Source organism: Sorghum bicolor, chromosome 6 (assembly GCF_000003195.3).
Source record: "Sorghum bicolor cultivar BTx623 chromosome 6, Sorghum_bicolor_NCBIv3, whole genome shotgun sequence".
Classification (NCBI taxonomy): domain Eukaryota; kingdom Viridiplantae; phylum Streptophyta; class Magnoliopsida; order Poales; family Poaceae; genus Sorghum; species Sorghum bicolor.
The window spans coordinates 14,403,243-14,414,828 of record NC_012875.2 but is presented as its reverse complement, the minus strand read 5'-3'; the positions used below and the strand labels follow the sequence as shown (position 1 = coordinate 14,414,828).

General features: G+C 44.4%; 1 protein-coding gene across 1 annotated transcript; it reads left to right on the top strand.

Annotated features, from left to right (window-relative positions):
* On the top strand, positions 10,096 to 11,344 carry LOC8069446 (U-box domain-containing protein 25). The gene is made up of 2 exons (XM_021463523.1): positions 10,096 to 10,153; positions 10,779 to 11,344. Exons 1-2 carry the CDS (start codon positions 10,096 to 10,098, stop codon positions 11,342 to 11,344), a joined length of 624 nt encoding a protein of 207 aa, XP_021319198.1.

Genomic DNA, 11,586 nt, shown 5'->3' with positions numbered 1-11,586 from the left:
ATGGATTGATAGCCATGAAGGATATATTTCATCAACTAGTGAATTAAACTGTGGAGTTGAGAGATGTCTTGTCAGTCAGGAATGCTGCCGTTTTAGCACCGAACAAGTTTAGTATGTATATGTTCTGCCTACACAAATGGTACCTCTTTGAGCTGAATTTTGGTCAGAGGTTAGAAGACTCATGGATCTGTATTTCTACCAAATTTCATGGGGATGTGAGTGATAATTGGTGAAATATGAACCAAAACCCAAAAGGGGTAGAAATCTACAATCTCAGTTTTGACATGGATCATCCTTTGCGTAGAAAGTGGTGTTTGTCTTGGTTCCATGGATTACCTTGTGGGCAATGTCTTGTTGTATAGATAGTGCTTATATGATGAAACAAGATTCTTTGTACCCATTTGTGCCAGTGTGAGCCAGAAACTTTTGGAATGGTGTCAATCAATAGATTTTCAATATCAGAGCTACCGACTGATCCTAAAAAGGAAGCCATAAAGGGAAAAGTAGTTCCACTAGATTGGTTTTGCTATGGAACAAGTCAACCTAACTCTTATGCAACTGCATCATGAAGAAAGGTCATGCTTAACCTACTTGGTGGTAAATTATTTCTTTAGTTGGTTGAACACTTGCAACAGTTGAAGACCTATAGACCCCACTATCATCCTTTGTCAGTAGTGGTTATCCATTCTTACATGCCTTGGTTACCTTCTATGTGTTACCCAAGAAGTTACATCTGATTCAACCCAGATAACTTTTGTTGTTTGGATACAAGAATCCCTTAAAGTAAATGATCATGGAAGGCGTGGAACCAACAAAGTCAGCTATCACATTCACCGTTCTCTTAACCAGGTGGTAAGTACAATGTTGTCATTAGAGAAAGGGAACTGCAAGTGTGGGAAGTTATAATTCAACCATTTTGGTAGAGGACTGCTTTTCAAATCTTGTGAATGAGCCTAGAATCACTATAGTGCGCAACCCTTAGAAGCTTGTGACCTGGTGTGAAGTTCATATGGCTTGCATTAGTTTCACTAAAGAAGCTAATGGTACAAGTAGCTCCTTAGGCTCTAAACAACCAGAAACAAAATACATGGAACAATGTTATCTTGGATTCCTCCCAAAGTAACAGTGCTTCACTGAAGTCAAACAAAAAGGGAGATTCTCTAAATAAAGGTTTACTATGAAGGGCAAGTATCAGAAAATGTTTGGATCAAGTTAGCTTCTCTGATGTTCTAAGCTAAGTCGCCCACAGCTATCGCTAATGTTGGAAAATGTGTGACATTGTTTTCTTCCCTTGAAAGTCGTTTGCACCGAATCTCGGGACGAGATTCTTTTAAGGGGGGGAAGGCTGTAACACCCCAGGTGTTTGTCACTTGCTAAGTACTAGGTTTGAGCTCAAACATGAAAAGTTCAATGGTAATAAAGAGGTCAAAGTCAATCTATGAAAGTAAACCCCAACTTGGGCTTGGTGGATGCAACCTTGCTTGAATATATGCCTTTTTAAAAGGTATGCTTTGATGATGCTAATGGAACCTTTTCCATGTGTCTTATATCCATTCCAATCTATGTTGGTCTCTGGAAAAGTTTGGTGAAGTTTGGAATCAAGAAGTCACAAGAAATGATAAGTTATATCCTTGTTGGAATGACTCTATTAAGGAAATGGAATCATGGGTCACCAACCAAACCTTGCAAACTTGCTCATATGACACTAGATGAATTATACAACAAAAGTCATGAAGGGTTCATGTTGAGCTTATGTCAAGAAAATGCTTGAATTGGCCTAAAACCCCATTTGGAGCTTTATCAGGATACTGCATTGACCAAAGTGAAAGTTTGACTTCGGTTGGAGTTATGAGGATTGGCCCTAAATAAAAGTTGTAGTTTTCCTTCTGTAGAAGAAACTTTATTCAAGGGTCAAGAACCAAATCAGCCTGCAAATAGTTCAAACAGAGGCTCAAAGTTCGAATCAGCTGCTGCTTTTTAGCCCGGAGAAATAATTCTAAGTCCCGGAAAGTGACAGCAGCAAGTTAGCTTCTTTGTGACATTTTAGCATCCAAATTCATATAGTAACTCAATTAGATTCCTTAATATGAGTTGGATTAATCTTCTTGATAAAACCAATGGATCAAGTGTTATCAAATTTGGAGCTCATTTGGATATCTAAAAGTAGCTCCCAAAACAGCAAAAAGTTATTTTATCGCTAAACGGACATCGACCCGTTGGCATGCCGTGTTCTCGTGTTTTTGTTAAGCAACTAAAGTTGGTCCAAGAATAAAAGTGGTGGACAATTACTTGGAGAAGGTCATGTAAAAAGTTGCATCAAGTTTGACATGGTTTGGATCATCAATTCTTTGTTTTGCTAATCACCGTCAATACGTTGACACTCATCACATGGCATCTAATTATCTCTTATTCTGTTGGTCTAATGACCTTGGTCCCTTAATCAAAGTTGGAGAGCAGGCCGAGGTGAGCAAACTTCCTTTTTGGCCCAAGGTCCAATTCGGCCCAGAAGTGGCCCAAACCGGCATCCCACCTCCCCTACTTCGCTGCCCGCCACGTGCTCGAAGATATGCGTCAATGGGCGACGCGCGTCTGGTGCGTGTCCACCATGCACGAGCTGGGCTGCACCTCTCTGCCATCCCCTGCTGCTCGATGGGGAGAGCTGAGTGCGGGTCGAGCTCGCCTTGCGCTCCCTCAGTGGTTCTCCACTCGCTCTCGCCCCTCTCTAACCCTCTCTGGTCGCTCTTGTGCAGCAGAGCCGCCATGGCCACCATGGACCTCGAGCAGAGCTCGAGCTCCTGCTGCTGCTGGCTGCAGCCGGCCAAGGCCAGGGCCAGGCGTGGCCATGGCTAGCCGAGGCCAGGCCGCCGGCTGCCTCCCTGCTGCCGCTGGCCACTTGCCCCAGAAGCTGTTCGCCATGTCTCTGCTCGGTTTCTGGTATGGAGAATGTCTCTGCTCGGTTTCTGGTATGGAAGGATCTCGGTTTGGAATAAGAAACAACACAGGGTTCCAGATGCGTACCACAGACTCAGATTTGATTCGTGAAAAACTCAGGGTCCCCGGTGCAAAGTCGTTTTCCTTTATCCTTTGTTTTTGCAGATTTATTGTATGAACTTTGGAAATGCATAGTAATTCATAGAAAAGTCGTAAAATAGCAAATGTGGACTTTTTGGAATCCTTATGAAATTCTCTATGCAGTAGATCTATAATATGGCATGGTTTAGTTTGAAGTTTTAGTCGTAAAAATAGATTTATGCTGTTAGGTTTTAATTGCTTGTTATATTTGTCTTTTTCATAACTGCTGTGTTATTGCCCAAACAAATGTGAAAATATTATGACATGCTTTTCATATGATATTTGAGGACTGGTAAAAGTTTCATGAATTTAGGAACAATATATTAAGAGTTACAAAAATAACAAGTACCCTGTGTTCCTTTGCTCCTATTCTGAGTGGATCTGCATGTTTGTATTGTTTGGCTCAGTTCAGTTGTGAATCATGCCTTAATGAAAATATATAAGTTTTAGTACTTTTCATGAGCTTTCCAAAAAGATAAATAGCACAATTTTTGGTTGAGCACATGTTGAGTTATAGTGGTTTAAAGTACTGTTCCAGTTTCTGTCTAAACCCATACTGGATTGCATTGTTTGTAATGTAAGACCTTGTTAGTTGTAGATTTAGCTCTAGATGTTTATAACAAAGTTGTTCAAAATTTCGTAAGCTTTCTAGAAAGTACACAATCATAAATTATGGACATGTGAACCTCAAGTTATAGCTGTTTAATGTAGCATGACAGATTCTGTCTATGTTTTGGACAGAGATGCCTTCATGGGATGAATTGACCTTGTTAACTGTGGAATCATATTTAGATGATAATAATAAAGTTGTAGGTAACTTTATAAGCTTTCCACAAATATAAGAATTATGTTTGCTGGAGGTTTACAACTCCAGTTATGCTGCTTTGAATTTCCTATCAGTTTTCTGTGTGTAATTGTACCCCTACTGTTTGGGCAGCATGAGCAGTTTTGATTGTGCAACTAATTTCATGATATAAATGATGTTTCTTGTGCAACTTGTCTATATAAAATATGTAGATAATTTATTAACATATCTTGTGGTAAAGTTTCATATCATTTGGCTAAGTGGTTTATGAGTTACAGTAGTATGAATTTCATCCTTTAAAATGCTTGTTCTCTGGAAATTCCTGGACCAGATTATATGGTCATGCATGTTTGACTTGGTTAACTTGTTAATCATGCTAATATGATTAAAGATGAATCGTAGATGATTTTATAATCTTTCCAGAATGTCCTATTGCATAGTTTTTGGAGCTGTGTAGCTCTAGTTATGAATTGTTTACTGAGTTGCTGCATGTATGTCCAAAATTGCTGAAATACATGAATGCTTGATTGCTTTACTTTGTGTGATCTAAGTATGATTCATGTCTTTAGTGGTGATTAAGTAATACACTTGTAACCCTGTTAAACTTGTGTTATTATTGATATGCTTGCTCTCTATAGTTAGTTGTGTGATGTTAGTTAAATAACTTAGATGCATGTGTCTTGCATACTTTTATGTAATGCATGTTGTGTCACTATTCTGCATATTCATGCACTTGCATCTTGCATCTCATCTAGGTGCGCTAGATGAATCACGTGAAGGGCATGATGTGGAAACAAACCCGAAGATGGTGTTGGGTGGACCCATCCCGAAGGTGGAAGGTCTAAGCAAGTGTTGTGACCTTAGATGTCACCAAGACGGAGCAACTAACTGAATTGACTCAGTGTTAATCTCAGGCAAGCCCCGGAGCATTATGAGTCTCCCACTACTTTTGAATGCAATTGAGAATATATGTTATATATGTATTGTTGCATTATGTATAGGAGTTGGGTGAAACCCTTGCTGCATATATCACTCCTTGTCCAGTAAATATACCTATGACCCTATGTAGATTCAGGATCGAATCTAAATGCTTAGCTATGCTTAGATCGGTAGAAGCCAGGTGATGTCCTGTCACCTGAGCGAGATAGGTGGATACCTGAAAAGGGTGGCTATATATGCTATCATGGAAATAACCAAGTGATGAGGATGAATAATTGGAGACCGGGCGGGACGATGATAGAGAAGTAACAAGACATGGAGGTCTTGGGTGCCTATCTATCCCCGCCTGTGTCAATTAAGGACCGATCGTTGACGGCCCTCTTGTCATGTTGAACGCATGCCCCACACTTAGCTGGAAGGATAAGTCGTTCCGACCGCGAAGCCTGAACACTATCCGGGCCGGGAGTCGAGCCGCCATGCGCTGTATTGGTGATGGTTGAGGAGAACGACGAGGGCGCGGCGCGCAACCTTGGTATACCTTGGATACCTCGGTCGCCGGAACGGTCCTCGGGTACTGGCGGTGCCTGCCGAACCCGCGAATTGGTCCTGGATAGTGTAATACGGTGACCTGTAGCTCACTTGATCAGTGAGTGTGGTTTGTGTGGGGAATAACTCGCCAGCTGGTCAGAAATCGATTCGAATCGCCATCGCTCCTGGATAGTGAGCACTTGACTTGAGCTTCGTCATCGTCGTAATGTTTATGGAACACTTGGATGGTTATGGTATGATGATGATGTTGGAAATGCCACATCAAATATGGGTACTATGGTTGTATCTTAATCAAGTGATTGCTTTAGTACAGGTGCTAATCTAGATGATAGGTTAATGATTATTAACTTGAGCTAAATACCTAAAAGGTTACTTAGTCGCAACTTAAGATTTTTATGCAAAAAGTGTTGTCAAGCTAGCTCCACCAATAAAGCCTTGCATACTCCTTGGTGTCATATTATTTCTGGTTTATGACGGGTAAGTCTAGCTGAGTACCTTCTCGTACTCAGGGTTTATTCCCACTTGTTGCAGGTTGTGATGTATCATGGCTACTGCAAGAGTTGGATGACTCCTACCATATTAGAGGAGTAAGATCATGGGCATGATCCTTCTTAGTTACCTCATCTATGTTGCTTTTGTTGGAGTTGACCTGGATACTGGCATGTATTTGAAATAAGGGCAATATTAGTTTCAAATTACTTTGCTTCCGCTACTTTTCAACTCAAGTTGTAATAACTACCTTGAACTCCAATGTATATCAAACTACTTGTGAAATGGATGTAACATGTGACTTGTTATGTTGAATCACTACGATCTTGGCTTGTAAGATGGTTGGTTTGAAATCCCTCGTGATTTCACGGACTACCGGGTTTATGAGAGTTCGATTACGTTAAAGCAACTGCTTTGGCGGGAGTTTTTCGTAGTTGATCTCTTGTAAATTGGGCGGTTCTGTTACAGGTCCATAGCCGACGAATCGGCATATGTATCGATCGATCAACCAAACTCTGCAGAGGTTTGCACTAACCACAAGATCACCATCATCGGCGGTGTGCCCCGCCTAGGCTGATGTCGGGCTGCCTTCCAACTAACACGATGCCACCCTACCACTCAGGACTGGGGCCATACCGGAGTACCACCGGCATGCTGAGATTGTGAGGCGTAGTACCGGGCCCCACAGGTCACTACGCTGTCTTAGGAGGGTGTGGGTCCTCATGCTCGTACCTCCCTACACTATCCGCTAACAACCTAGTAGTAGTGGCACCACCCTAGCTGGTCGTACATCCGTCTCCCTCCCATGAAAGCGAGTGGGGTGCAAGGCTTCCTAAGACCCGGTCCACAGAACATATCAGTCCTTAGGGTGACCAAATAGGACATCTTCACGAGGGGCCAAATGATGCCCCGCTGGACGGGACATCCGGCTACCCCGTGCTAAACAGCACCTCCCAACCCGGTGCTTCGTCCCACGAAGACACTCCACCCTGGGACCTCTCCCTGTCACATGTACCCGCCACAGGTATCTCCCATGGAGAACGCCCAGGCAGCGTCCTCCGGCAAGACTTGTCCCAAGACTCGTCGTAGATCCTGCTCGGTCGACTCAACCCTCACCACACACCCAAGACGCACGCCAAGATCTCCCCAAGTCCATTACCATCTCATTATCCAGTTAGCGGCACCACGTGCCTTATCCACTCACATCCAATCCTCCACAATGCATCACATCATAGATATAATGCGTAGTAGAAGCAGTAGCAAGTAGTATGCAAGCATCTAACCTAACAGCGGGTGTGCGAGGGTTATAGGTTGCAACAAGGCAATGGCTCACAAGCATTTCTACCATGCAACCTATCTCAGTTCATTTGCATAAAAGTAAAGCACTAGCATCTACATTATTGCATGTCTAATAGGATTCTACGGGGTTGGCTGGGACGTGGCACCTGTTGAATGTCATTCCCAAGATCCTCAGTGCACTTGTTGTTGTTCTCATCCGAGATCCTCCTTTCTGCATGTCCTCCCTCCAACGGGTCCTGATCCGATCAAAGCTAACCCCAAAGCGACTACCTCGTAAGCGACAAACAAGGCGAAACAATCAGACCGCTAGACCTAGAAGGATTGTGAAAAGAGGCGACAAAACACTGAAGAACGACTGCAATAAAAGAGCAATGAAAGGATAACAGCTTAGCCCTCTTGGCAGATGTCCGATCCCTGGGCTAAAAAGAAATAGGAATGGCTGTTCACTAAGTACAAGTCAGAGTCCTAGCCTAGCCGGTACTTTCTGGGTCAACTGAGTCAACCTATTCGGCTTTAATAAATGGCTTAGACTCTAACTCATTCTAAGCAAACACCACAGCTTACGGTCTTTCGACCCGAGTGTCACAGAGATCAACGGGAATCGAAAAGACTACGAGTACGAGAAGTTCCGGTCTCTCTCAATCCATACGCCATTGTAGTTGGCGAGAGCCAAGAGAGGGTGGAACAAGGAGAGAAGAAAAAGGGGAGTGGTCTACTTCTTCCCATCCACTCGCCATGGTAAGATACGGGGGATTAGAAAGAGTGACTCACAAAGAACATGAGTACTCAAACCACTTGTAGGGTACCACAACCTAGGTGCACTAAATACACTATGACATCACTAAGGTTCTTTGCGGTGCGGTTGTCACCACAAGAACCAAAGAAATGCTATGATCGATATAGGTACAAGCATACAAGAGTTTAAGCATGAAGAACCAAAAAGGCGGGAAAGACACGTGATTCACATTCCTTTGATCCGCTCGCCATAGCAACGGCGGGAATCGCGGGATTTGAAACAAAACATCAAACAAGCAAAAGGGGCTTAATCCACATCTTACTGGATCGACGGGATTGAGAACAAGAGAGAAGAAGAACGAATCACACTCTTTCGACCAACTCGCCATGGATCGAACAACGGTTGGATAATGACTGTGATCCGGTATCACCAACATACAAGGGTATAATGAAAAGAACAAGGGTTTTGTCGACGTCGCGAAGGGCGTCGACTAAGTGCAAAAAGGTCGACCTTGACGAACGCGAGGAAGGTGGCGGAGGCCTGCTGCTACACAGATGGTGTCCGAGGCGATGGTGCCCCCAGGTCGTGATCGGCGAAGGGTGAGACAGGGCTCCGTCGTGTGCATAGCAAGGCTCCAGCTTCCTGCGACAGTGGAAATCTCGGCGCGAAGGCCGGACTCAGGCGAGGACATGACAAGAAAGGAGAGATAGGGGGGTTTCTGGTGGCTCACCGACGGCAGGGGCAGGCTTGGCGAGGGCGCGTCGAGGTACTGGTCGCAGTGGCGTAGCTCTGGAACAACTCGGCAGCATGGGCGCGACGTGGTGACCGCGGCAGGCTCGGCGTCCAGGGCTTCAACGGCGTCGAGGCAGAAGCCCGGCGAGGACGCGCTCCGGGGTGCACTACTAAATTTTGACCCTATTGCATCACATCCCCTTGCATCAGACTAAAATCTGATGCAATAGGTGGTTGCTATTGCATCAGTTATTTAAATCTGATGCAATATGTGGTTGTTATTGCATCCAAAAAGAGTTGGATGCGATAGTAATTCATGTCAATGCAATAGGTATGATCTATCGCATCATTTAGGACAAGGGATGCCATAGATAGAAATTGTTGCATCAGACACATTTGGTTGCCTTAGTATTGAATTTTTGATGCAATATGCAGGTGGTATTGCACCGGTTTAGAATATGAATGCAATTAGGAAGTACTATTGCAACAGATTTGTGTTTCATGCAACCGAAATTTTTTGAAATAGAATTTAGTAATGTGAAAACACCTTGTGGTGAATTGTTAATTTTTTAAAATGTAACACGTCTAATAAGTAAATTGTTAATTATTTATGAAAAATAAGTTACACCTAATAATTGAATTGTTAATTTTAAGAAAATATTCAAAAATTAACTAGTATAAGAGGCTGGGTAGAGGAGTCGAACCTATGCCCTAGGACAATCTAGGTCCTAGACAAACCACCAGACTAATTATACACTGTTGTATGGACTAGTATATTTTTTCTTTTATACTATTATCTAATATGTCAATATGGAGACAATAAAGGGGCGCCCATCTGACTACGTGACAATATGGTTAGTTGATTTGCAAGGCTGCCGCAATATTACATTAGTGGGATCTTTCTTGTTAATATCTTTGGTACGGTGTCCAAGAAGATTGGGTCGTTGCTCATCTATAGCTAGGAGATAGACACGGTAGCCATTTAGGATTTGTTGTAAACGGCGACAAAAAAATTCTTGAACACATACGCAAGAAGATTGGGCCACGTTGTTTCTTTGCTGAGCACGAGCACGCACGCAAGCCGTATTGGGCTCAGACGCACGACTTGGAGTCTTAGGGAGGCACGCACTCCCTGTCGAGCCGCCACTTGAGGAACTCTAGATGGTGATCCCATCAGGTTCTCCAAACTGAAGATTATCTCCGGATCTCTTGTGGATTTGTGTTGGTGTGTGATCGGGAATTCATTTTCTCAGCCACACATTGGTTTCAGTTGGAATTCTCTCTCTGAGTCGTGCCCTAGTTGAGCACGGGTTGGAGAACGTCTGCTACTCGAAATCTTGGATTATACATAGCTATAAGAAACCCAGGCCGGTTGTCCTCGACGTCGGGCAGACGGGCACGAAGGACGCCCGCGGACGGCAGCGGTGCGACGGAGCAGACGGCAGTGGCACGACGTGCTGAGTAGATCTCGTGGATGGGGCTCCCGATGTCCTCGACGCTGGCGCGATGGGCGCGGGCGGCGGCGGCGCGATGTGCGTGCTACGGCGACAGCGGAGCGCAGGAGCGGGGGAGCGCACCGGTTTCGTTTTTCCGTGAGAGCGAGGAAGCGCCGGGGTGGGGGCGAGTTTCATGCATGGGTAGTGCAGGGAGCGGCGTTTCCTTTTGATCGAGGCTGAGGGAGACGGGAAGGTTTCCTTTTGATCAAGGCTGAGGGAGACGATGACATTTCATTTTTTTTTTATTTTATAATATATTTTATAATAAAATTTAATAAATAATAGTGATTTTGATCCTCGTGTGCAAGAGCACGTCCTTAAACGTTGCTCTTATTCTCATCAAAGACGCACCAACATTCGAGCACAACCTCGTAGCAAAGCTGCCGCCAAATCGTGTTTGTTAACAATTTATGTTTATCTTTTTAAATTCAACATTCCAACAACATTTATAAATTTTTGAAAATAATTTCTATCGTGGTTACTATTGTTGTCCTCGTCCATTTACTTATCTTGTCATTTCCAACAACCTAAGAGCAACTCCAGCCCACCTCCTAAACAAGCCCTTATTCCAAATCTAAAGACTTGATAAAAAAATCAACTCCACCTCCTATTTAGAACCTCATTTTTGATGTCTTCTCAAATTACAATTTCAAGTCCCCAGATCTAGCAGCCCCCTATCCCTCTCTCTCTCCCGTCCACACGCGTCCCCTATCTCCGAGGCTCAGCTCCCGCGCGCTCGATGTGCTCCTGGACGTCGTGGAGCAGTCCCGGATCGGCCCCACCAAGGCCGTGGAGGTCGGCGCGGTGCACGTCCTCGTCAAGCTCCTCGCGAATGCCGACGACCGCCACGACGCAGAGCGGATACTGTTGCTTCTCAAGTGCCTGTGCAAGTGCCCCGAGGGCCGCATGGCCTTGTCGGAACACGACCTGTCGGTGGCGGCCGTAGCGAAGACGATGCTGCGGGTGTCGGAGCTCGCCACCGAGCTGGCCATCAAGGTTCTGTGGCTCGTCTCTGTGGTGGCGCCCTCGGAGAAGGTCTTAGAGGACATGGTGCTGACCGGCGCAGTGGCGGGCTTGCTGCACGTCGAGAGCCCGCCGACGACCAAGCAGAAGACGGTGCGGATGATGAGGATCAATGGCGTGTTCTGGCGGCAGTACACGTGTTTCCCTACTGATCTCAGGGAGAGGAGTGCCGCCGCGGCCGCGGGGGCAGGAGAGGAGCTATAAGTTGATTTTGGGTGTTGGGCTGGAGTTGTAATTAATTTTGGGTCCCTATTTTTTCAGGCCAGCGAATTCAAAAATAGTTTATTGTTCCAATATAAAATCATGTACTATATCTAATTATATCTAATTATAGTTACTAAAACTATTTAAAATCCTATTTACAATTTTCTACATTTTCGTGTGACACGCACGTATCTATAAAACTATTTTTTGTGCAAATCATAAAAAAATCATTTTTAATGAAG

Bases quoted from the DNA above. Each gene is read 5' to 3' on its own strand.
- LOC8069446 (XM_021463523.1), top strand. From the start codon at position 10,096: ATGGGGCTCCCGATGTCCTCGACGCTGGCGCGATGGGCGCGGGCGGCG. The intron at 10,154-10,778 runs GTGCGTGCTACG...TCAAGTCCCCAG, and splicing joins GCGGGCGGCGGCGGCGCGAT to ATCTAGCAGCCCCCTATCCC.